General features: G+C 41.8%; 1 protein-coding gene across 1 annotated transcript in view; it reads left to right on the top strand.

Moving 5' to 3' along the window:
- The window catches only part of HCN1 (hyperpolarization activated cyclic nucleotide gated potassium channel 1), a 363,129-nt gene that overhangs the window by 186,508 nt on the left and 148,843 nt on the right, over positions 1 to 27,778 (top strand). The window contains exon 3 of the mRNA XM_075183866.1: positions 17,442 to 17,603. Within this exon, the coding sequence (XP_075039967.1) occupies positions 17,442 to 17,603 (162 nt within the window). The remainder of the gene's footprint in view (positions 1 to 17,441; positions 17,604 to 27,778) is intronic.

The raw sequence follows: 27,778 nt of genomic DNA, 5'->3' as shown, positions 1-27,778 counted from the left end.
ACATATGTAAAAGGAAGCTATTTCCCTTTAACATTAATGGCCAACAGCTGATCATCGGAACTAAAAGGATGTGTTAAAATGTAATTATTTTGCAACAGGAGAAAGGCTCTGCGGCTTCTCAATGAACTGGCTAAGCCCCCTTAAATGTGCAGCCCATTTGAAGTGTCTGTCAGTATCTCACACCGCAAATTGAGAGCTTGTTTCTGGTTTTGGGAGTAGTATCTGGAGTCTGTGTCAGAAAGGGGCATGAAGGGCCCACCAGGGGAATACAGTGGCAGGGGCCCACCAGGAGAATACAGTGGGAGGAGCCCACCAGGGGAATACAGTGGTAGGGGCCCACCAGGGGAATACAGTGGTAGGGGCCCACCAGAGGGAATAGAGTGGTAGGGGCCCACCAGGGGAATACAGTGGCAGGGGCCCACCAGGAGAATACAGTGGGAGGAGCCCACCAGGGGAATACAGTGGCAGGGGCCCACCAGGGGAATTCAGTGGCAGGGGCCCACCAGGGGAATACAGTGGTAGGGGCCCACTAGGGGAATACAGTGGTAGGGGCCCACCAGGGGAATACAGTGGTCGGAACCCACCAGGGGAATACAGTGGCAGGGGCCCACCAGGGGAATACAGTGGTGGGGGCCCACCAGGGGAATACAGTGGTAGGGGCCCACCAGGGGAATACAGTGGTAGGGGCCCACCAGAGGGCGTGGGGTCCTTATTTCTATCATAAAATGTGCACGTTTGTATCCAACTAACCATATATGGTAAAACCTTGATAATCTTTTTTAAGCTGTGTTTTTTGTTTAGCGAAGCAACAATCAATAACCCCTGCTCTAAAAATTAATCAATGACTTGGAAATCCATTCCTGGGTGTTGAGTATTCGTTTACAATTGTATTATTCACATCATAAAAACATTCAGTAAGTAAAGTAATATATACAGGTCTACCAACTGAATATGCTATTTACAATGATCTATATTATTGTAATTGATATAAAAAGAAGATGTGAAATCATTATGTAAATTAAAAACAATTCATCCCTACACCGTCCTTAAGAAGTTAGTATGACCATTGTTTTTGCATGGATCGCAGGACTTTGCAATCATTGAATTAAAATCATTTGTTACAGTTCTTTCCACAGGATGTATACGCATCTCATAAAGTTAATGTTGGATAATGTTGACATTATCCAGAAGATATTGATTTCATGTTGGAATTAGAGGCTAGTTTTCAAGTACACCAGTAGGCAAGCCTTGATTTCTGGAAAGTAGAGGTGGTTCTTGAAAATGTGCAATAAATTCTCAAACTTTCAGGTTATAATATATTTGTTCCGGTTCAAGCTCGTTCAATCTTTAAGGGTCACGCTATGTAGTATTTTTAATGATTTGCTATGGGAACAGAAAACTCAAAATTTGAACTCAAATTTATAAATCAAGCACTACAATGTTTACTGTTCAAATACAATAAAACAGTTTTGTAGCTATTTAAGCTCAAAAAAGCAACATCTTATAGTGTATGTAAACATCTTTTATTTTACCTGCAGGCTGAAAACTCCAACCTCAAACTGCAAAATCAACTCTAGGGAGTATATTTACTAAACTACATGTTTGAAAAAGTGGAAATGTTGCCTATAGCAACCAATCAGATTCGAGCTGTCATTTTGTAGAATGTACTAAATTAATGATAACTAGAATCTGATTGGTTGTTATAGGCAACATCTCTACTTTTTCAAACTTGCAGTTTAGTAAATATACCCCTAGCAGTTAGATTACCTAATCTATAGTGGTGGATGTTCAACACTAATAAGACTTGCTTTCATAACATATTGGAATATACAATAGATATATACTGTATATACCGGCGGTTCCCAAACTGTGCGCCGCGGCTCCCTGGGGTGCCGCGGCACTGTCACTGGGGTGCCGCGATCGCCCTAGAAAAAAAAACAAAAAAAACTTACCCATCATCCAGCGCCGGATCCTCCGCCTCACTGACTGCCGGGCGTCACGTCATCATGTCCGGAGTCTCAGTGAGGAGCAGCAGCAGAGAAGACTTCAGGGAAGAAGGTAAGTAAAGGACGTGAAGTGGGCACTGAGAGACGCTGAAGGGAGACACAGACAGGCTGAAGGGAGACACAGACAGGCTGAAGGGAGACACAGACAGGGTGAAGGGAGACACAGACAGGGTGAAGGGAGGCATTGAAGGGGGACACAGAGGCACTGAAGGGGGACAGAGAGACGCTGATGGGGGACAGAGAGAGGCTGATGGGGGATAGAGAGAGGCTGATGGGGGGCAGAGAGAGGCTGATGGGGGACAGAGAGAGGCTGATGGGGGGCAGAGAGAGGCTGAAGGGGGCAGAGAGAGGCTGATGGGGGACAGAGAGAGGCTGATGGGGGACAGAGAGAGGCTGATGGGGGGCAGAGAGAGGCTGATGGGGGACAGAGAGAGGCTGATGGGGGGCAGAGAGAGGCTGAAGGGGGCAGAGAGAGGCTGATGGGGGACAGAGAGAGGCTGATGGGGACAGAGAGAGGCTGATGGGGGCAGAGAGAGGCTGTTGGGGGACAGAGAGAGGCTGATGGGGGGCAGAGAGAGGCTGATGGGGGACAGAGAGAGGCTGATGGGGGGCAGAGAGAGGCTGAAGGGGGCAGAGAGAGGCTGATGGGGGACAGAGAGAGGCTGATGGGGGGCAGAGAGAGGCTGAAGGGGGCAGAGAGACGCTGAAGGGGACAGAGAGACGCTGAAGGGGACAGAGAGACACTGAAGGGGGACAGAGGCTGAAGGGGGACACTGAGAGACACTGAAGGGGACAGAGAGACACTGAAGGGGACAGAGAGACACTGAAGGGGGACACAGAGAGGGTGTGAGATGGCGAAGAGATGGACACAGGGTATGAGATGGCGAAGAGGGGGACACATGGTGTGAGATGGCGAAGAGGGGGACACAGGGTGTGAGATGGCGAAGAGGGGGACACAGGGTGTGAGATGGCGAAGGGGATACAGAGTGATATGATAAAGGGGCACAATGTGATGGTGAAGGGGTCTAAATACATCTTACGTCATTTTGACCCAACTACTTAAAAATAATTTTTGCTTAGGGGTGCCTTGGAAAAATTATGGTGACCCTAAGGGTGCCTCGAGCTGAGAACGTTTGGGAACCACTGGTATATACATATATCTATTATATATAAGCCTAGCGGCGTGTGTTAGTGTGTGTGTGTGTGTGGAAAAAACTATTTTCTCAGAAAGGGCTCATCCAATTGACCTGAAATTTGTTATACTGACATTATTTGACAAAAAAATTATAATAGTGAAGTCAGTTAACTTCCATCATCCCCCCTTCCCCCCGTGGGAGGGGTATAAGAAATTATAACAATTCTTTTGCTTTTGCATCAATGGGAGCTGCTATAACTACACCATCCAAAACAGGACTGCCGTTTAAGCTAAGACGGCGGCAGTTCCCTTTGAAGGCGGCATTTGCTATGACCATTAACAAGTCACAGGATCAAACACTTGACCGCGTGGGTATTTATTTACCAGAGCCTGTGTTTGGTCATGGACAATTGTATGTCGCATTTTCACGAGTACAGAGAAGCAGTGATGTGAAGGTGCAGGTTATGAATACTGCCCTTCAAGGAAGACTGATTGAGCACAGCGATAAGGTGTTTAGCAGAAACGTTGTGTATCGAGAGGTTTTAGAACAGTAAGACGATGGAGATGAAGGATGTGGTGATGAAGATGAAGGATGAGGTGATGGAGAAGAATGATGAGGTGGTGACATGTGAACAAAACCACGTTAAAAAAGGGCGCTTGCGTTGGGAAGTAACGCTCTTCCCCTGAGGAGGCCTGGCCTAGCCCCAAATGCATGACAAGAACCTTTTTAACACCTTAAGTAGCTTGATTTGACTAGAATGCATGAGTATCATGCACGGATTAACTTGTATGTATGTATATATATGTATATATATATATATATATATATATATATATATATATATATATATATATATATTGTGGCAAGAGCCCGCTACTGCAGAAGCACACGCGAACAACAACTTCCTTTTTATGGTGCTTTATTGTCAGGATGGTAAATGTTTGACACCGTATACTTGTACAGCAATCATGGAGACCCTAGACACTAGCTATACATAGTCCAGCTCTCTCTCAGGACCAGCCAGCTCACCCAGCATTGGTCTCCCTGAACAAGTGATATAAACAAGCTTTTATACCTGATACTCCTCCCCCAGCCTTAGCTTGATGGACAGGTGACACACCCACCTTCTCTTTAAAAGGAAACGCCCATCACAGCTCTGTTTGCACTAACAGACAGACACACCCTGTCTGTTTGCAGAGAGGAAGGATTTCAAATCATGTAAGTTAACCAAACTTAAACTATTGCTTTTCATACATAAGTCTTTACATTGAATCTAGGTGCATTACTGCACAAATGTTTTACTCTATTTCCCTGCTTTCTCTGCATATTGCCAGCTAAATGCCTTTTGTTACAATATATATATATATATATATATATGTGTGTGTGTGTGTATATATATATATATATATATATATATATATATATATCTTGTATTTCATAGGATATAAGGAGGGTGCGTAGGTGTTTGGGAAGAAACCTATAAAGTAAATTACAGTTGAGAAATATTTTCATGCAAATAATAGCTACAATTTTGTTTTTTAACCCTTGTTTACTGTGCTTCAATGTAATTACATAACAGCAGGTACAGCGATTCTGCCACCATCAACCACCAGAACTGGGGCAACTTAATGATCATTTCCATCGTGTACCAATCATACAGAATTCTGAGCATTTATGAGCCAACACATTTTCTGTTTTACCAGCTTCTGTATATTTTACATAGATGTACATATATCTTTGTCAGGATCCATTAAGCCCCCTAATGTAGTCTTAGTGTAACAAGTAAAGAAACAAAATTATCATCTATTATTTCAGCGTAATTTGAATAGAAAGTCACTTTGTTGATTATTATGTGCATATATAATGTAATAAATACAGGATATAAAGCACTCAGGGTCATTTCTTAGCAGATCCCGAGCACCCCCAATAAACGTGTAGCACATATATTACAGATGACTCTGCTCTTATGTACAAGGCTCTTATTCAAGCCCATTTAGTCCCAGTGTAAGTGCCTAATTATGGCAGCGAGATGAGTCACTTTGGACTGAATTTACTAATGTGCTAATACCCAAAGTGCTATATCACAGCCGTCCAGAGGTAGCAGCCGCTCCTGTGTCCCCGGTGCCGTTTTATGCCTACAAGACATCTGAGACAATGTGGTAATTCAGTCAATTAAAAAATTACTTAAGTGGCTATTTTACCAAGAAATCTTCTTGCTGCATGTAATGAGGTTATCCCCATGTCTCAGAAATGTTTTGTAAAATTATTACTTGGTAATGACATATAACCAATATACTATGTGTCAACTGCTGAATGGAATATTAATCCAACCCATAAGAATAGAGAAATGCAGATCAATAAGGTGTCTTGTCTTATTTCTCCTGGATATTGTTATGTGAAACTCATCCTCCACCGTTATTGGTGTCCTACAAAAGATGGCTAGGTCTTAGTTACATAGGGGCACATTTATCATTTAACGTTAAAATTAGAGATGGGCGGGTCCGGTTCTCCGAGAACCGAACCCACCCGAACTTTGGGTATCCGAGTACCGAGCTGAGCAGCTCGGTACTCTCCCGCCCATTCCGAATCCAAATCGAGGCCGAACGTCATTGTGACGTCGTCGGATCTCGGGGCTCGGTTCTCGCGATACTTCAACTTTATAAATACACGCCTCCACAGCAATCCATCGCCATTTGACAGAGGGAGAGAGCAGGGTGTAGTCATAGGCTAATTAGAGCAGGGACAGAGAATACAATATTGTTCTTGCAATTGCTCTAACCAAAATCGCTAGTGCAGAGAGGAGGATAGAGGTTTATTATTTTTTCTTCATATTTGGCACTCCCCAGCGCTTTTGGGGTGTCCTCCCTAATTGTGCATTAATATTTCTGGCTGTCAAAAGTCATAACTGTCAGCAGTATCTACTAAATAATTTTTAGCACTCCTTAGTGCTTTTGGGGTGTCCTCCTTAATTGTGCATTAATATTTCTGGCTGTCAAAAGTCATATCTGTCAGCAGTATCTACTAAATAATTTTTAGCACTCCTCAGTGCTTTTGGGGTGTCCTCCCTAATTGTGCATTAATATTTCTGGCTGTCAAAAGTCATATCTGTCAGCAGTATCTACTAAATAATTTTTAGCACTCCTCAGTGCTTTTGGGGTGTCCTCCCTAATTGTGCATTAATATTTCTGGCTGTCAAAAGTCATAACTGTCAGCAGTATCTACTAAATAATTTTTAGCACTACTTAGTGCTTTTGGGGTGTCCTCCTTAATTGTGCATTAATATTTCTGGCTGTCAAAAGTCATATCTGTCAGCAGTATCTACTAAATAATTTTTAGATCTCCTCAGTGCTTTTGGGGTGTCCTCCCTAATTGTGCATTAATATTTCTGGCTGTCAAAAGTCATATCTGTCAGCAGTATCTACTAAATAATTTTTAGCACTCCTCAGTGCTTTTGAGGTGTCCTCCCTAATTGTGCATTAATATTTCTGGCTGTCAAAAGTCATATCTGTCAGCAGTATCTACTAAATAATTTTTAGCACTCCCCAGTGGTTTGCGCTCAGAATGGATTCAAAGCAGTCCACATATGATCTGAATGAGCAACCAGGTTCTGTCACCAGTCCTGATGTTAGTGTTCCCAGTACGTCATCTGGCCAAGGCGATGTCAAACAACAGAGTGTTTTCAAATTAGTGCAAAAACCAAAAACCAAAAAAAAATTTACTGTATTGAAGCGAAAAAGAAGTGTAACTGAGCAAAAGTTAAGTGACGATAAAAAAAAAATTGCAAGCATGCCATTCTACACACGCAGTGGCAAAGAGAGAATGAGGCCTTCACCTTTGGCTATTAGTGGCAGATCCCAAAAAGTTACCCAGCCTACAATTGGTGCACAACTACTGTTACGCGTCAAAGCCGAGCTGCAAGATAACAGTGAGGCATTACAGGAGAATATTTGCTCTGATTCACAAATGACAACAATCCCTGTGGAGAGTCCATCCAACAGTGGGATGTCTAGCATTCTGCTGATGTGTGCCTTAATAGCCCGAGTGTAGCCGGTGATACCCAAATTGAGGATGCCACTTTGGAATTAGAAGAGGATGAGGGGGAGATTTGTGTAGGCGACGAGGGCGCTAATGATGATGTTGATTATGATGCAGACAGATACCAAATTGCCTTTCTCAATTTCTATTTATATTCTAGATTATATAACGGCTGAATAGTTTTCTATTTTACTCCTAGTGGAGAGAGGATCTGATGCAGACAGATACCAAACTGCCTTTGTCCATTTCAATTAATATTGTACAGTCTATAACGGCTGAATTTTTTAGTATTTTATACAAGTGGAGGGGGGCCTAGAGAGACAGAAACCAAACTGGCTTTCTCCATGTCAATTAATATTGTACAGTCTATAATGGCTGAATTTTTTGGTATTTTATACAAGTGGAGGGGGGCCTTGAGAGACAGAAACCAAACTGGCTTTTTCCATTTCTTTACATATTTAACTATAAGTGTAGGGTGTAATATACATTCAAAGACGATGGCTGCATTGCCAATATGCATAGATGGAGAGGAAGACAATCTGTTTTGTGTGTAGAATAGGCCTACCAACGAAGAATTAAACTGTTTTTTTGGATGATTTATTACCTCAACATTTAGATTACTTGTCTCTAAAACAGTTGGAGCACTAAATTGGGTTAATTTAGGCCCAAAAACATGGATTTTCCAAAAAAATAGCAAAACAAAACCAAACAAAACCAAAACCAAAACCAAAACACGCAATGGCAGTTTTGCAAAACCAAAACCAAAACACGACGGTAATCCAGATCCAAAACCGAATCCAAAACCAAAACACGGGGGTCAGTGACCATCTCTAGTTAAAATAGAGAAATGGTTATCAATCCTTATCGGACGGATAAGTATTGATTCATTTCTCAAATTTATCAAAACCGGAGTACAGAAACAGCAGTCCCGATAATCTGCTGTTTCTGTGAAAAAAAAAAATCATACTTACCTGCCTCTTCGGAAGCGCTGTATTCGGGTCTTCTCCTTACTCTTCAATTGCGCATGCGCACACAGATCCTCTCTCTGTCTCTGCAACGATAGTTGCAGAGAGAGAGCTGTGAGTGACAGGGAGGGATCATGTGATCCCTCCACACATGCGCTGTCCAGCTCTGCTCTCCGGAGCAGAGCTGACAGCATTAGATTTCCTCATGTACGCCAGCTGCAGCTGGCGTACATTAACATGACAAGTTCCCGAAAAAAATGTTTTTTTGGGACTTGTTAGATTGCGGCCAGGAGCAGTCACCATTCTGTTGAATGGTGACTGCTCCCAAAAACGAAGAGGAGTGCAAAGCAGCAGATATCCATGATATCTGCTGCGATGCCCCCTTAATAAATTTGCGGAGGACACTGTGGGACCTTAATTATCCGTTAAAAGCACTATCGTGCTTTATTAAATATGCCACTAACACTGAGAAGAACATGATTAGTCAGACCAGCGCATGGTTCCTCTGTGCATGCGAGAGCCTTCAGGAGAAAAGTCTTCATGTTTAAAATGACGTTTTTTACTTTTTGGCCAAGTGCATTTAGAGACGGACGTCACTCCGAGCACCTATGTGCAGATTGGAGACATGATAACTTTACCTTTAGAGCTCTAAGCCAGTATCGTCGGGGCATCTGAGTGTTGCACTTTAAATTACTTCTCCGCTCTTCTTCAGTGACTTTATATACTATAAAACAAAGTATTGATTAATAACCTTGAACTAAAACTAGACCAGAGCAGATGATGACATTAGTTGATTTTTATGTAGCAATAATTTACATTTATAATACTTTAATACATTACAGATGTTCCATAAAACTCGAGTCATTTGAGATAAAAGGCATTAGGAAGATTTAGCAGCAGCTGCCACTGATGAATGTCTTTATCTTGGCGGTATCACGGGTGTTTGAGATATTTATAAAACTAACCAAAGAAACTAAGGGTTAATTAGGATGCTGGAAAATGCGCCCATGTATAGAGTGAATGCATGGCTTAGCCAAGGTAGCGGATAATTCAGGGGCGCACTAATTTGCTCCTCCTGAAGGAACTTTCCTTGCTGAAGCACTCTGTGCTTTGTATGGAGACACGTGCAAGAAAATGACATTTCATGTTGGGAACACAAGTTTATGGAAGCATTTCTCAGGCTAGGGGGTGGTGTGATATTTATATGTCCTCGGAGGTGCCGGTAATTGAGAGTCTTCCTGCACTTTAATGGGAAGACTTTTGCTCCCACCAGTTGTCTGCATTTCTTATTTTCAGAAATTCCAGTGTCATAAAAACATTGAAATGTAACATGAGGGTAGTCCAAAAAGTGAATGTAGGCAGGACTGTGACATTAGATACCTGCGTTGATAAATATGGGTGTAGGTCTGCTGTGCTCCACTACAGAGGACACTGCAGTATACGTCCATATATGGTATATATATATATATATATATATATATATATATATATATATGGTATATATATTCGCAAAAGAACGCACAGAAAAATAAAATCAGTTAATGTCACCTGTTAATTATATAAGGATTAATTATAAAACAGTTTTTTCTCCCATGAAATACATTTAATAGAATGTTCCTAATGTCTACTGAACATATAATACATATTTACGGTTGCTCCAATTTGCAAACACATGTTCTAGCCTGCAAACACGACAGCCATCTCTAGTCAGGACTATCCCTGTAGGTGGATCATGAGATACAGCAGAAAATCACGTACCTTTGAGATGCCAAAAGCTTGAATGGGACATGGCTGAGTGCGCTCGAGTTAGGCACAGTCTTGCTGTACATTGACCACAAATGAGCGCACCTTCACTGCCCCATTCCCCACCAGAAACTGTAAGCTGTGATAAGTGTCCTTTGTGCTCTAAGACATTGGTGCATTTAATTGTGTATGGTCCAGTTCTGGGCATGGAGAGATCAATTTGCGGATTATACGAACAAAATCAGCATTTTATATTCCTTGGTGGTTCAGGCCCTATGTTTTTATTTATTTCAACATCCGCCTTTCTCATTGCTTTGTTACATTGCTTATCTGCCTTTAAGTCACCTGATATAGTGACTCCTAGATCCCTTTACTCCTCGGTAGTTTCCATTATAGTGCCATTATTACTGTATTTAGCCTTTAGGTGTTTGAAACCCAAGTGCATGAATTTGCATTTTTGGGTTTTAAACTGTAGTAGCCACTCTCTTAACCATTCCTCTAGTCTACCCAGATCATTGATCATTTGTTTTACTCCTCCTGGAGTGTCTATCCTGTTGTATATATTTGTGTCATCTGTAAAAGGCATACTTTCCCTCCAATACCATTTGCAATGTCTTCAATAAAGATATTACAAAGCACTGATCCAAGTACAGACCCTTGGGGTACTCCACTGGTAACATTTCCCTCCTGTGTACACCATTTACTATAACTCTTTGTTTTCTATCCTGCAACCAAAATGTTTTCCATTCAACCATCTTAGAATCCAATCCCAAGCTTTCAAGTTTATTTAGCAGTCTGCAATGTGGGACAGTGTCAAAAGCCTTATGAAAATGTAGATAAGCTACATCTATGCCCCCCTGATCTATTACTTTAGTCACCCAGTCAAAAAAGTCAATAAGATTTGTTTGATATGATCTCCCCCCAGTAAATCCAGGCTGTTTGGGATCCTGTAAGTTACTGGATTTGAGATATTCTACAACTCTTTCTTTTAAGAGTGTTTCCATCCATTTCCCTACTACTGATGTAAGGCTCACTGGTCTGGAGTTGCTGCCTCTTCCTTGCTTCCACTTTTGTGCAGTGGGACTAATTCACTCTTCTCTCAGTCCTCTGGAATTACTCCTGTAGCTAGTGACTGGTTGAATAATTCTGTTAATGGTGTTACCAGCACCCCTTTAAGCTCTTTTTCTATCATTGGATGTATCCCATCTGCAGGGCCGGATTAACGGAATGGAGGCCCCTGGGCTAATGGGGCCCCCATTCCCCCATGAGCCCCCCCCCATTAGCAGTCTGGCCCCCCTGTTAGCCGACCGCCCCCCCCCTCCCTCCCAGCGCTTACCTTCTCCTCTCCTGTCACTGCAGTCCTCCTTCCGCGGCGCGCTGTAAGCTCCTTACTGAGGAGATCTCGTGACACTCTCGCGAGATCTCCTCAGTAAGGAGATTACTGAGCGCCGGAGAAGGAGGACTGCAGTGACAGAGCTCAGCATTGATCGGGCTGGGGGGGCCCCCGCCCCCGTCCCGATCAATACCTCTGCTGAACTCTGTCAAGTGCCCCCTGGATGCCCGAGGCCCCTGGGCTGTAGCCCAGTTAGACCTCGGGTTAATCCGGCCCTGCCCATCTGGCCTTGATTTATCCACTTTCAGTTTTGAGAGCTCTGTTATGACCTTCTCCTCTATAAATGTACTTGTATCTGCCTCATTTTTATGAGTATACTTTCAACTTAACTGTGGCCCCTCCCCCTCTCTTTTTGTAGTGAACACTGAGCAAAACTAATTATTAATCTGCTATTACCTTGTCTCCTCCTAATAAGACTCTCACTCTGTCTTTAGTCTTATTATACCACCTTTTGTTTTTCTCCTTTCACTTAAATACCTAAAATAAGTTTTGCCCCCTTTTTGCCATTTTCTCTTCAACTTGTGCCTTTGCACATCTGATTATCTTCTTAGCCTCCTTGTGTCTAACAAGATACACCTCTTTGTCTTCATTATTCTGAGTCTGAAAATATTTCTTAAAGGTCTTTCATCTTTTTTTGCTGCTTTCACAATACTTGCTGCTTCTTTTGCAAACCACACTGGCTTCCTTTTCCTTGGGCTTTTCCTAACCCTTTGATAGAAAGGTCTGTTGCTTTTAGGTTTGCACTTTTGAATATTTCCCCAGGTTCCTCAACTCTGCCAAAGAGGCACTTACACAATTTTCCATCTCTACAAAGTCAGCCTTCCTGAAATCTAACACCTTTGTGTCTGTGCGGTACGAGTGGGTCTCTGTTTTTATACTAAACCATACTGCTTGATGATCACTGGATCCTAGGTTCTCAACCACATTTACATTAGACCCTCTTCCTGACCCGGTGATCTATAGATCACCTCAGTACCAAGAATAGCTTTGTGTTTTTTCTATGGTCACCCAGAGGGCCTTAGATTTTCTTCAATACTTTGTATTAAAGCAGTATTTATGATTTTTTCATATACATTGCTACCCCTCCTCTGATTCTTCCCACTTTGTCCTTCCTAAATAATCATATTCTGGTATGGCTATTGTGAGAATACCACCCTACCACTCTTAGCTAGGATGGGAGTTACCCTCTGTGGAATTCAGCTCACTCTGGTAGACCAGAATATATCCAAAATTAGGCTTTATTACGACAGCACAACACCACAAGACGTTCACAAGATACAGAGTAAATGGTAGAGGGTATCCTCCAGCAGCCTCTTGCAGTCATCACTCCAAAGTAATAATCTCAGTCTCTATCAGCATCTTATCCTCCCGCAATATTACCACTACCGTTTAGCTAGACAGTTACTATGTCGCCCAGCTTGGGATACTGGCTCACACAGACCATGTCCTGGTAGGGTTTCCTCCAGAGGCACTACAATGCCTGCCCAGCGTCCTTTTCGCTGATGTCCTGTACACCAGGATCCTCCGGGCTATAATAGCCTCTCTCGGCATTCTGCTCTCCTTATATTCTTGTTGTATACACAGGGAGTAGGGTCAAATGTCTCAATCCCCCCCCCCCCCCCTTATAGCAGGGGTCTATCAGTGGATACTTTAACTGTTAAACATACTGTCTCTGTTACTTTGATTATACAATGGGATGGGTTGACTCAATTGGCTATTTGGCTGAATACACTAAACAAAGGGTTACAATATAACATCAAGGAATGACACTTCACACTTGCGTGAAACAACAAGACAATTGACACATTGTATCTGCCACATTACACAATCTGAGTCTGCGATATATTTTGATACAATAACATTTATATTGATACATATTAATACATTTCCCAATGCTATTTCAGCCAGTATATTGCTGTGGAGGCACATTGCATATAATATAGAAGTTCTGACCCGGTTACCTCTCAGATTACCTGTTGACCTAACTAATTAACGTGGGCTGCCAACTAGCTATGTTAAGTCACTCAGACATTGTTCTGATTACAAACCAGATCTAAGCCACACCTCATAACAATGGACATATGAGACAAGTGGTAATGACCTTAGCTTACACAAGCAAAATGACTTCTGCTGTCCTGTTATTTTCACACAATATGGCAATATTCTTTCTATTTCTAATACATACAATATTGCAGGTAATAGCAAGGACAAAATATACCTAATAACATGAAATAATAAAACACATAATACACTGATGCTCTGGTGTATATACTTAGACTGGGCCAAGGATTAAAAAGTACATTAAACTGTGAGAAACGGGTGATGAATAAAAAGTTCTATGTCCTAGTCATAGTATTATTGCACCATGACTCCGTGATAGCCACAATATCCAGATCATCCCTTGTCATTGTCGTTCTTAGATCTGGGATTTTGTTTTCTAAACTTCTAGCATTTGCACACATAGCCCTAAGAGTCTCCCATTCCTAGCGATGTTCAACTCTCTGACAATGCTTATTTTGTTTTGATCTGCATTTTCCTGCAAGACATCTTGCAGAGTGTTTGCATGGCGGCAGTTCAATAAGCCCTGCAGTGTTCTAGAGTTGACCAAGATGTAATACGTTGTCAGAGCAGACAAGCATCTGTGAAATGATAATGTTAAAACACCAGCGTCCTGAGGCCAGAACCCCCGCTGTGCGCTTGAAGATCAGGGAGATGGAGTCTGTATAGGCATCTTATTGAGCTCTATGGCAGCGGGATCCATGGACACTCTCTACCAGCTATGTGAGCACACAATATGTTAGGCTGGCATTCGGTACTCGGCATCGGGTAACGCAGGGATGCTTGGTGTTACCCTCCGTATTTTCTCCATGTGAGAAGTCGAATTAGAAAGTTGAGAGCTTCTACAAAACAGAACATCCCCTAAATGTACTTCTCTCTGCTTTATTTATTTGGATTGATTGTCTGCAGGTCCTTGCACAGCAGACATGTCGCACCTGGTGATATCTCTTACATGTACTATATTAGCCTAGTCCAGGCCGCTGTCATCAGGCTATATAACATGCTACAAGCTTACTAGATATAGAGCTCTGGTGTAACTTGGGGAAAGTTACACATTCTTGAGTCCAGAAAAAAACCTTCAGTGTTGATAGTTGCTGCTAATAAAACAGTGATCACTGAAACTTTGATGCAAAATTGTGTCCATGCACCATAAATAACTACGTTCTCATATGCTGTGCTTAAACATAACTATACATTACACGCAGGGGCAGCACGGTGATTAAGTGGTTAGCACTTCTGCCTTACAGCACTGGGGTCATGAGTTCAATTCCCGACCATGGCCTTATCTGTATGGAGTTTGTATGTTCTCCTGTGTTTTCATGGGTTTCCTCCGGGTGCTCCGGTTTCCTCCCACACTCCAAAAACATACTGGTATGTTAATTGGCTGCTAACAAATAGACCCTAGTCTGTGTGTGTGTATGTGTATGTGTGTGTGTGTGTGTGTGTGTGTATGTGTGTGTGTGTTAGGGACTGATGTGAGTGAGTTCTCTGTACAGCTCTGCGGAATTAGTGGCGCTATATAAATAAATGGTGATGATGATGGAAATGATGTTCATTTCCATTTAAATAATAATACATATATTGGTAAGTATATTTATACTAATCCCTTTCTTCGGCATATAGCGTTCAGTTTCAGTGATGTGGGTAGCGGTGGGGTAACCAGAAATAGTTCATAGCCCCATTACTACGCTCCCTCCAGGCTGTAATTGAAAATTGTGGCGCAGCAATGGCGGTACATGTGACCATCATTACTACCTGCGATGAACCATGTTTTGTCAGTGGTGCGTGCACACAACACTGATGTAAGTAGATAGATACACGGCAGGTAGTCACCAGGATGTTTTCCATCAGATAGGAAAGTAAACACATTAATTAGGTCAACTGGTTGTTTTCTGTCATTCAAGTGTAACCCTATGTATTTTGCTGGTTGTCTTTAAAAATGTTCTGCATTAAAAAAGTGTATCCTATGTGGCCGTGTACGGTTCCTAGTCCTACCCCAATGTTTTATTTTTGTATGTATGTCATCAATATATTATTTGCGCTTGTAGAATTTCCATGTCTATTTGTTTCAGTGTCATACTATTCTTGCTTGCTTCAAAATAATGAATAATTGTTAATTAACAGTAAAAGCAATGCATTTTCATTAATTTAGAATCTTTGTTCATAGTAAATATAATACCATACCACCCACTTAGAGAGCGATCAAACAGACAACTGCCACTTCATTGTTTTCCTTTAGTTCCACTTCCAAGTCTACAACTTAATAAGACTAGTTAATAAGTCTACAACTTAATAAGACTACCGTGTCTTAATGACATTTGTGAGAGAGACATGAAAGCAGGAATGTCTTGTAGTGGTGAGATTGGTAAATGTTTAGAATGGAGCGTAGGATACAGGAAGACCTAGAGCATCGTTGTCCACATTTTAAAAGACTTTCCAGAGATACTAGATAGATGCCTGTAAGCACCTTACACGCGATACTGTTCAGGCCAGTGATGGGCGACCTGATACATTTCAAGGGCCACGTGTCCGGTTCTATAACCTTCAAAAGGGCCCCACATTACTCTGAACCTCAGTAATAAGTTAAAATGATACATTTACTCCAATAAAGAGATCCCTATCTGTAATAACATATCAGCAGCTTTTTTTAATGCAAGATAAACAAGTGTTAAGAGCTACAACAAGCAAATCTGCCAATAAAGCTGGAAGGAGCCGAGGGCCGCAGGTGAAGGCTGGGTGTGGCCGGGTGTGGCCCTTAGGGCTGCCTGTTACCCATCACTGGTCTAGACGGACCTCAGGGCCCTACAACCCCCATCATGATATATTAATGAATATATTATTATATGACATCATACTTGCCTACTTTTGGCAAATTGTATCCAGGAGATGGGTGTGTCTAGAGGGCGGGAGGGGGCGGGGCACGGCCAAACGCATCATTTTGGCCCCGCCCCCGCGACATAACAACATATTTGTCACGGGGGCGGAGCCAAAATGACACGATTCACTGCGAATTGCTTCATTTTAGCCCCGCAATTGCGGGATGCGGGAGACTTGTCAGCTCTCCCGGGAGTCTGTGAGACCGATCCGAATTTCGGGAGTCTCCCGGACATTCCAGCAGAGTTGGCAAGTATGTATGACATATGGTTTTAAGATAATTTTTTTAGATTTGAAATAATCATCAGTAATAAATATGAACATATAAAGTTACATGTAAACATTACATCTAGTAAACAGAATATTAGAAATTGTATTCCTGGTCAGTATGGTAAAATAGGATGAATTGGGGGGGGGGGTTTCCAGGAAGAAATCTTTGGACCCTGGCACTATCCCTGGAACTGAGGAAAGCTGGATGGCTTTCTAGGTTATATACAGCAATAGTATCAATATAAACATTGCAAATTGCAGGCCATTATTTTAGCAATAATTTATAATAACCTTTACATCCATCTCCAAGTGTGATGTCATAGTTATTCATAGGCCCCAAAGCCTAAGTAGCTCCCCTGGCATATCTGAAACGGTAAAACATGGAAAAGTGACTTTAATTTATAATACAAACACAACACCATTCCCCCTACACCTCTATATTACGTCCTTGCCAACTCTCCTGGAATGTCCGGGAGACTCCCGAAATTCTGGGCATCTCACGGACTACCGGGAAAGCTGGCAAATCTCCCGCATCCCGCTACTGGCACCCCAAAATGACGTGATTTGCGGTGAATCGCGCCATTTTGGCCCTGCACCCCGTGACAAAATGGCATTTACATTGCCGGGTGGGGCCAAAATTACGCGTTTGGCCGCGCCGTGCCCCCTCCCGCCCTCCAGTCACGCCCCTCTCCTGGAAAGAGCTATTAGAAAGTAGGTAAGTATGCTATATTATATTATATTATAATATATTATATGTGATTGTATACATTTCCTGGTGGTCTCTACTTATTGTTATTATGAGATTGATAGGGTCCATTTAAATGGCGGGCAGACGGGTGGTTTTCAAGGGAGTCATGCAGAGTGCACGACCCTTCTCCTTTTTATGCAATTATTCCCAAAAAACTGTAAGAACCCAGGTTCCACATGACACCAATAATTTATCTTACTTTCTCTCTCACAGATTTTCCACATGACCTATGACCTTGCCAGTGCCGTGGTCAGAATCTTTAACCTCATTGGTATGATGCTGCTTCTATGCCACTGGGACGGCTGCCTCCAGTTCCTGGTTCCTCTTCTCCAGGAATTCCCAAGTGACTGCTGGGTGTCCTTAAATAATATGGTCGTAAGTATTGTCTAAGTTCCTTCACTGATCATATCAATGAAATACCTGAGACTGAACATGATGGACTTTTGTCATTTTTATTCTCGTCGGAGTGTCATCTTTGTTTTAGATTTGAAAAAAAAGTCATAGAGCTGTTTTCAATCCCAATATTCATGCCCACATTTGAGTTAGTCACAGGTCAGTGGTTTCTGTAGACTGCAATTGCAACAGCGACATCTGTAGGCTAAAAGACAGTACTTCACCCCCATTTAAATATACCAAGGACAAACAATACAAGTCATGTAACTAACATGATGCACCGTAGTCTAATGGTGCTGAGTGAAAAGTTCAATTATATTTAATTTAAAGAAAAGATAATGAAAATAATTATTTTGATATCATTCCATTAAAAACTGTGGCACATGAAATTGATGTATCGTAAAAATGAAATACCCATGTTTGAAGTCATAGCTTCAAGCTAAAACTATGTAAATGACATTAAAATATAAACCATTGCTGAGCATCTCAATTTAGTATGTAGGAGGTTTTATTAGTATAGAAATTAGATTTTAAATAGCTAGTGGATTTTTATTGGAAAAACCAGTCAACATTATCGTTTAGCACTAGGGTTTGTGCACAGTTATAGTATAGAATGCCGATATCTGCACTTTAGTCAGAGAATATCACATTATATGCGTATGTACCTGTCGGGCTGACTCATTTTCATATAATACCCTGTGTTCAGACTTGATAAAATGTTTTATTTCATTACTGGAGCTATATAAATATCTGCTGCTGATGTCTAACATTTCAGTGAGACACAGACCACCTTTTTATATATTGTTATTGCACAAGGGGGCTAAATGTTACACATTTTAATTATTAGGCTCTAAAATTGTCCAGCTCACCATTTTAATGAACAATCTCCTAAAAGGGACGTGCACCTTCATTCAACTTGATCTTCTAGGCAAATGATTATTATTTTTTTACCTCAGATATGACAACACAGGTCACTTCCTTAGCATGAGAGTGGCCACAAGTAATATGTATCTGCATACTTTTCTCACTGTCACTCCTGTGTTGCATATGGCATTGCTGTGGACAGTATATCATCATCATCAGCTATTTATATAGCGACACTAATTCTGCAGCGCTGTACAGAGAACTCACTTACATCAGTCCCTGCCCCATTGGAGCTTACAGTCTAAATTCCCTAACATACACACACAGAACGAGAGAGACAGAGAGACTAGGGTCAATTTAATAGTAGTTCCATAATCTACTAACATATTTTTGGAATGTGGGAGGAAATCGGAGCATACCCATGTAAGCACAGGAAGAACATACAAACTCCACACAGATAAGGCCATGTTGGGGAATTCAAACTCATGACCCCAGTGCTATGAGGCAGAAGTGCTAACCACTAAGCCACATGTGGCATGATAGAGGGCATACTTGCCAACATTTTGGCGTTGGCGTCCAGGAGCCTCCCTGGGGAGGTGGGCGTGTGGGGGGCTGGGCTCCGTGACGTAATGACGCAAACGCGTCATTTTACAGCAGGGGCGGGGCCAAGTGCCGCGATTTCCGGAGAATCGCGGCATTTTGGCCCTAATTCTGGCCACTTCACTAGGAAGTGGACAGATGCGGGAGATTGCCATACTCTCCCAGGAATCCTTGAGACTCACCCGAAATGCGGGAGTCTCCCGGACATTCCGGGAGAGGTGGCAAGTATGATATACGGCTTAACAGATTCCAGCGTGAAAAGGCAGTCTTCTGGGCAAGCCCTTAATGTGTTCCTTTATTGTATTTTTCTAGTATTATTATTATTATTATTATTACTACTATTGTGAGGAGATCTGATCATCTTGCCAATGTAGAAAAGTCTAACTTTACTATATAAATTGATTTCTTTAGTAACAGAAGAGTTTAGTGAGGAAAAAGCCCTTTCTGATGGAAACATGTGGGTAAGATTTGTTATGACTGAGCCCTCAGTTTTCTGTAATCTAAGACAGCTTTGTGTTTGAGTTTTGATTACCTTTAGATACAGATAAGGATCTTGTACTGGTAGAGTCGGATTCAATCTGACAATATTCACTTTCTGAAAGGCTCCTTTGTGCCAGGGAGACACGTTTTGTTCACTGGCAGACTGTTCTTTGACACTTGACAGTTAATTATGTGTTTTTCCTTAGCATTTGTCACTTCCATTATGCGAAATAACATATTTTTTCCATTTTGCTAACTTTTTTAAGACTGAGTTTCAAATCCTCTTAGTCAAAATTTAGATAGATGACAGAGTATCAGATATTTAGAATAAACAGCATGTGGAAGATTGTAGGGAACAGATATATCACAGTTTTTTTTTTTTTTATTAAGTACCTGCAGGGCACTACATCTGTAAGCAGAACCCTCCTTAAGCTGGGTACACACTGATGCAATTATCCTGCAGATCACACGATTCACGACCATTTGATCAGACATTGCAACGGTGTGTACGCTCCCACGATCGTGTTGTATTGTACCAGAACACATCGCATCTGTTGATTTGGTTTTCTAAACTTCCTAAAAATTACGATCAACGATGGAACAATGTCTGGTACATGTGGAAGTGTGTACGCACTCACAACCAGCAGTGTAGGCAGATATCTGTAGAGTGTGCAGAGTCACAATATTTTCAGCAGATGGTTATGACAGATGAAGATCACAGATCTGAAGGTAAATTATGTAGGTGTAAAAGCCATACTTGCCAACCTTTGGCAAGCTAATTTTGGGAGATCCCAGGCAGGGGGGCGGAAGGGGTGGGGCACGGTAATTTGTGTCATTTTGGCTCCGCCCCACGACAAAATGCCGGGTTTTTTCGCGGGGACCGGGCCGCAATGAAGCGATTCACCGTGAATCGCATCATTTTGAGGAGCATGTTGCCATATGCGGGATATTTGCCTGCTGTCCCGGGAGACCTACCCGAATTTTGGGAGTCTCCCGGACATTCCGGGAGAGTTGGCAAGTATGGTATAAGCATGAATCTGCAAGCTCATCAGGACTTTCAATATTTGATTGCATAAGTGTGTATGTACCCAGCTTTACACCTAGTTGAATCATGGAGTCCCTGACAAGAGACTTCTACCATTACTTAGCCTTTCCTACTTTCCTGTCTAGACCTCCGAGCATGGAGAATGTTGAAGATGACGGTGGTTTGCCCAACCAACTGAAATCTGAGGAACAAGTGACACGTGTCGGGTCTCAGCTGATTGGACATGCAGTGGTCGGCTAAGATCCAACACATAAAGTAACCCGTGTTTACTTTGAATCTTCTCTAGGATTAGAGAGCCAGGTACTACCCAGAGATAAGTGGGGTCAATGGTTGCCAGGGATGTGGTAAATGGCAGTGGTCTTTGCGGAGGGAACTAGCTGTTGCATAAAGGCTGGAGTCTTACTTTAAAAGACAGATAAATTCATATGTTTGAGTTATGAGTTAAATGTATGATGAATTATAATGTCACTTGACAAATAGCAGCGATAGTGTTATGTCATACAGAAGTCCTAGCTTCTGGTATCCTAGTATGCAGACAGGAGTGCTTTCCAAAGCAGACAGTGGAAGTACTGCTTGTTATGTGCTTATTGCAAAGTAAGTGGATCTGCGGCAAAAAGATTAAATCATTCACTGCGCGTCTTCATTTTTTACAGCTTCATAAAGTACCCTCATTAAAAGGTGCAAACAGTCTGCAGACTTGAAAGGGTTAATCTTCAGTTATACGATTAGAACTGCAGTAAATATTCCTACAGCAGAAAAACATCAACTCCTTTCATACACTTATTAATCTTTATAAATAAAAAGATTAGTAAGTAGCTGATCCCTGTAGCAAATGAGGCTCTGTAAGGGCCATTTATAAAGCATAACATGGTAGTATTGTGCTTTTTGTGCACTGGTTTTACAATTGTAGAAGTACATAGATTACCATATGTGAGTTCAGAGCAATTTCTTTTACATGTTATACTTTCATGGGTAAAATAAATAAATGAAATGTATTTGCACTGAACTGCGTGCTTACTTTATTTTATGCACCCTTTAGAATGGACACTCGCAGGCTCATGTTAAGTTGATCATAAATTGCGTTCTTGGAGTATAATGCGCTTTTTTACTTCTGGGCAACACACAAAGCTCTAGTTCAGAAACTAGGGGTTTATGAACATATGCTTAAATGTGAAAGAAGGGTATTAAATGCCAAGAATGCAGTTTGCATTCGACTTAACATGAGCCCATCTGTAATAAATTAACCTCAGTCCATGATCCTTTCCTCTCAAACAACCTCAGCCTTCTGGCAGTAACATGACTTACACAATCAGACACTACCTCACCTGCAGCCCTTTCACATGGTGGTCTCCACCTCACCCACCCCCCAGGCCTGGAAGCAGAGAAGGAGGTGGTGCAGGACTGATCTGTTCTCTGTGCTTCTCATTCACAGTTTCACCAACTTCATATACTTCCTATCAACTCCTTCACCCTACTTGTTACTGTGATCTATCTCGCCCCAACAAATGCTTGAACATTTCTCTGCCTGTCTCCCCCATTTCTTATTATCTGACATCCACACCATCATCTAGGGCCGCCTGTTGTCCATTAGTGATTTATGGTGGTGTCATCACCCAAATTGATTATCAAAATTCTCCTTGTGCCTCTGAACTATAGTCATGACACAAGTATTGGCTTTCACAAAGTTTGCTGCTTCAGTGTTTTTTGGACCTTTTTGTCAGATGTTGCTATGGTATACTGAAGTCAAATTACAAGCATTTCATAAGTGTGAAAGGCTTTTATTGACAATTACATTAAGGAGCATATTCAATTGTTGGCGAAGACGCCAAAAATCTTGCGGCGCTCGCACTATTACCGTTATTACGCTATTACGTCATAACGGTATTACGGTAATAGCGCGCGTAAATACTGTTATTATGGTAGTTTTCTCGCTGGATTTTAGCTCCCAGCTCCCTGAGCCACAAGCTGAAATCCAACTTACTATTACCATAATAATGGTAATAGTTTTAACACTGCGGAAATACAAAAGAATTGAATATGCCCCTAAGAGTCAATATTTTCAGTGTTGACCTATCTTTTTGAAGACCCTGCAATTCGCCCTGGCATGCTGTCGATCAACTTCTGGGCCACATATTGACTGATGGCCGCCCATTCTTGCCTAATCAATGCTTGGAGTTTGTCAGAATTTGTGGGGTTTTGTTTGTCCACCGCCTCTTGAGGATTGACCACAAGTTCTCAATGGGATTAAGGTCTGGGAAGTTTCCTGGCCATGGACTCAAAATTTCAATGTTTTGTTCCCCGAGCTACTTAGTTATCACTTTTGCCTTATGGCAAGGTGCTCCATCATGCTGGAAAAGGCATTGTTCACACCAAACTGTTCTTAGATGGTTGGGAGAAGTTGCTCTTGGAGGATGTTTTGGTACCATTCTTTATTCATGGCTGTGTTCTTAGGCAAAATTGTGAGCGAGCCCACTCCCTTGGCTGAGAAGCAACCCCACACATGAATGGTCTCAGGGTGCTCAGGACCCCATAAAGCCTTAATCCAGCTCTGTAACCAGACTTTTACCCATACAATCCATACTAATTACAGTGGCTTGCAAAATGTCCTTCCATTGTCGTTCTTCTCTGCCAGTCCCTGCACTGGTTGTCTGTACTTTACAGAACATAAACTACTTCTACTGACATAAACAGCTATTTACAAAACTGCAGCAACATGCATCTCTTCTCTTGTCTCAATACATCACCCAACTCAACCTCTCCACTCTGCCCAAGATCTGCATCTCTCATCCCAACTCATTACCTGCTCCCATTCCCAGTCACAGGACATTTTGGGGACTGCGCCCACTCTGTGGAATTCCCCCCTCATACAACAAGATTTTCCTCTAGCCTCCAAACCTTCAAGTGATCCCTGAAAACTCACATCTTCAGGCAAGCTTATCGAATTCCCAAGCAATCGTCTTATGTTTCTTCCAGATTAAGGGGGGTATTCAATTGTTGGTTTTAACGCGCTAAAACAAAAAAAAATGAGCGCTCGAAAAATATTAGTTTATACGGTAATATTGCGCGCGAAAACAGTCAATACGGTAGTTTACTCAAGGAATTTCAGCTCGCAGCTCAGGGAGCTGCGAACTGAAATTCTGCGAGTAATTACCGTATTAACGGTAATATTTTTCGAGCGCTCGTTTTTTTTTGTTTTAGCGCGTTAAAACCAACAATTGAATACCCCCCTAAATGTATTCTCTTCATATGCTCTTACAGCCTACTGACCACTAGACTTACTGTGTGACCAGATCATATAGTCCCATTAAGCACTCTTCCCATTACAATAGGGCTCGACTAATATGCAAACTGTATCGCTCATGTATCAAACTCTTATTTTCAAATATATTGTAGTCTTGTTTTATTACTGTGTTTGTTCCCAATTGTAAAGCGCTGCAGAGTATGATTGCACTATAAAAATAAATATGATTCTTATTGCTAATAATAGTAATGCATTTGAGATAACAGCTCTTAAAGCGTTGGATAAGTAATAGATAGCACCATCCCTAAGGTAGTGTTTAAATCTGCAATGCCCAGAGGGTGTGCATCCTAGCCAGTTCTAAATGACAGTGTTAAAATACAGCTGCCCAGTATTTGTGTGCTACATGCAAGAATCAGGCAGTATTTTCCCTGCATGCAAAAACAAAATGCATTTGTAGCTCTAGCACAGTAACATGGTTTGTCCATGTGCCAGCACAGAAGAGGCCTCAGATGAGGTCTTTTGAGAGCAGAGTGGGGGTCTGGTGAGGATCGTGGGTTCTCAGACAGTGGGCGACCCAGCAGAGTCGAGTCCCCTCACCTCCACACCCACTGTAGTTATGCCCTTGTGCAGAGCACACAGATTTTTTTTTTATTCTCACAATGGGAATAAGCTCCTATTGCAGTAATTTCAAGAACTGGATTTTCCATCTGATCTGGTGCATAATCGAGTAACTATATCACAATGGTCCGCGGAATGCTGACTCATTAATAAATGAGACAAAGAATCCAGCTGAGATTCTATTTACTGTGAATTCATGAATTGATTATAAAATACAGGCAGATGTTGTACGCTGATAGAGTAACTGAAGTGTTTCATGGTTCGTTAATGGCATATTACAAGACTATAATCCTAAAAATAAACCCTATTATCAGGGTGTGAATATCGGAGGTATGTCATAGAAAATGTACCTTTACATTAATTAAAGAAAACATATTTGCAAAAAAAGACAATGGACCTGAGTCATTAAGGAGAGCAAAGCAAAAAAATAAGGGGTAACTTTGCACCTGGGCAAAACCATGTTGCATAGGAGGGGGGAGGTAAACTTAAAATGTGGGAACAGATTTTAGTTGGGGTAGGACATGTCCTAGATCAACTTTTAAATTTCAGTGTAAATATAAAGCTATCAAGTATTTGTGTGCTACATGAAAGAGCAGCCAGTATTTTCCATATATGGAAAATAATAAACTAATTGGCACCCCTTGTATTGTAATATGGTTTGCCCAGGATCAAATGTGCTCCTTTGACTTGATCTCCTTAATGACTAGGCCCTAGCTGTTTTCTCATTGTGACACCAGCCGCTAGTGGGTGAATCATGCCAATATCTATATGCTGGATAATAAGCATGAAATTCATGGAGAGGAGGAACTAGGATAGTAATTTTATTTGGGGGATGGAGAGGGGTTGTGATGTGTACCTACTGACAGCACCAAGGGTAACCTTTTTACTCTTCTGAGTGGGGGCCGGCACATGCACACAGGAGCCCCATTTGGCCTCCGGGTGCTCCGGTTTCCTCCCACACTCCAAAAACATACTGGTAGGTTAATTGGCTGCTATTAAAATTGACCCTAGTCTCTCTCTCTCTGTCTGTGTCTGTGTGTGTTAGGGAATTTAGACTGTGAGCTCCAATGGGGCAGGGTCTGATGTGAATGAGTTCTCTGTACAGCGCTGCGGAATTAGTGGCGCTATATAAATAAATGGTGATGGTGATGATTTGGCCTTTTAGCACAGTATAACTGAAAGCCCAGACAGGTTCCTCTGTGCATGCCCTGGCCCTCAGCTATGTACAGAAGAGTAGAATCTCCAGATACATCTTCCCACCTCTCACCCCCACAACAATCCCCAGCGCTAGTGCTCATCACCTGCACACAGTCATATTCAGCCTATTCATTCATGTGGAGCATTACTGAGGTATGAAGATGTATTAAAATAAAACAGAGCAGGAGAGCGCTTTTGATGTAGTATTTCAAATCACCATATATTATCTTAGAAGTTACTGAGTACAATAGGTGCAATCAAAGGCATCTTATCTGTATAGGGTCCTTTCTGATTCCTTAGGACTGCTGGATTTTTCCACTTTATGCAGAATCCTATGAGGGGGTTAAAGTTGACATTTGGTATAAACCATAAGGCTTATCTGTCACCATGCTGGCTGCTGAAGGATGCCAGATCTGGAATATTGTGCTGGATCCGGATTGGAAATGATGCCCCCGGAAGCCTATCATTCGCACACAGTAGATAGAACGTGTGGGTTCACAGTTACACAGTGATACATGGATACCAGGCAGATATACAGTTAGTAACACAGGCCTGGTGCTGGGATCTCCTGCTCCCGCCTGTCCGGAGTTGGCGTATGCACCGTGTAGCCGGCCTTTGGCGCTCTACAGGGTATGCGCGGAGGTGGATTACCTGCCCATGTGCCGTTCCCCCATACCCCTGTACTTATTCCGATACCTGCTCAGTTTTCTGCAGAGCTGGGACTCGGAACTTAAGTGGGCACGTCGAAAAAGAAATGTAGGCGCAGACTAGTGGGGCGCCATAGTAAGTGCGGGGCACTCCTGCTGAACTAACCACATTTCGCCGGCCCTGTAGTCATTGCTTGTTTTCAAGTATGTCCTTGTTATATTAATTCAGTAGCCACTTTATTTTTCAGTTTGCTCACATATCAGTGGATTTGCACAATTTTCCACAAAAATCCACGCCACCAGCACATACCTGGTACAGGGCATAACTTGGCAAATCCAAATTCAGCTGAGGGGCTTATTTCACAAAATGCTTCAATGTGCCCAAACGTACTGAAGCCTCTACTAACCATTCTGATGCTTGTTTTTATTATTTTTATATTGCACTAGAAAAATGGCTGCTTGAGTCTGATTGTTTGCTATGGTCTATAACGCATTTGGCTAGCACCGTTTTATTCATGAAGCCCATATATGTTCACTGTTATTATGGCCCAGACTCATTCCAACATGATTCATAGTAAGCAAAAACGATGCTTGTCTAAATTCTGTATGGAGCACAAGATTCAGGAAGTGCCACATAATCCCCTTGGTATGAAAACATTAGTGAGTAGATATAAGTTGTTATACTACACCACAAGCTAAAAGTAAAAAATAAACATAGTAAAACAAACTATGAGAATGTGTAGCAAAAAAAACAAAAATTTTTTTATTGCAGTACAGTGTCAGGCAGTGGAGGTTTTCCTTACAGATGAAAAAGTGAAAGTCCTAGGAGTTCAGAAATCTGGGGGTAAATGTATCAAGCTGAGAGTTTTCCGGTGGGTTTAAAAAGTGGAGATGTTGCCTATAGCAACCAATCAGATTCTAGCTGTCATTTTGTAGAATGTACTAAATAAATGATAGCTAGAATCTGATTGGCTTTTCAAAGCCGCCGGAAAACTCTCAGCTTGATACATTTACCCCCAGGAGTCACTCTGCTGTGAGGTGTGAAGTGTGTCCTTGTAGTGGGTAATAAATCCAGGTGTTAGGTTGAGTCCTTAAATCGATGACTTGAATGTTCTTATCAGCTTGAATTCCCAGATTTTTCTCTCCCTGTCATTTTTTTAGAAAAACCTTTCAGTATTAAAACAAACTATAAATCCCATTCCACTAAAGCTTTCTGGCACAGATATTTGTTTCCTCTGACATAAAAGTATCACACTGAGGGGCTGAGTCATTAAGAAGAGTAAAGCATAAAAATGAAGTAACTTTGTTCCTGGGCAAAACCATGTTTCATTGGAGGGGGAGGTAAATATAATATGTGAGGACAGATTTATAGTTGGGGTAGGGCATGTCCTGGATCAACTTTACATTTCAGTTTCCAATTAAGCTATCAAGTATTTGTGTGCTACATGAAAAAGCAGCCAGTATT

Source organism: Mixophyes fleayi, chromosome 1 (genome assembly GCF_038048845.1).
Source record: "Mixophyes fleayi isolate aMixFle1 chromosome 1, aMixFle1.hap1, whole genome shotgun sequence".
NCBI classification, from domain to species: Eukaryota; Metazoa; Chordata; class Amphibia; order Anura; family Limnodynastidae; genus Mixophyes; species Mixophyes fleayi.
The sequence above is the reverse complement of the archived record's forward strand: the minus strand, read 5'-3'. Positions and strand labels throughout refer to the sequence as shown.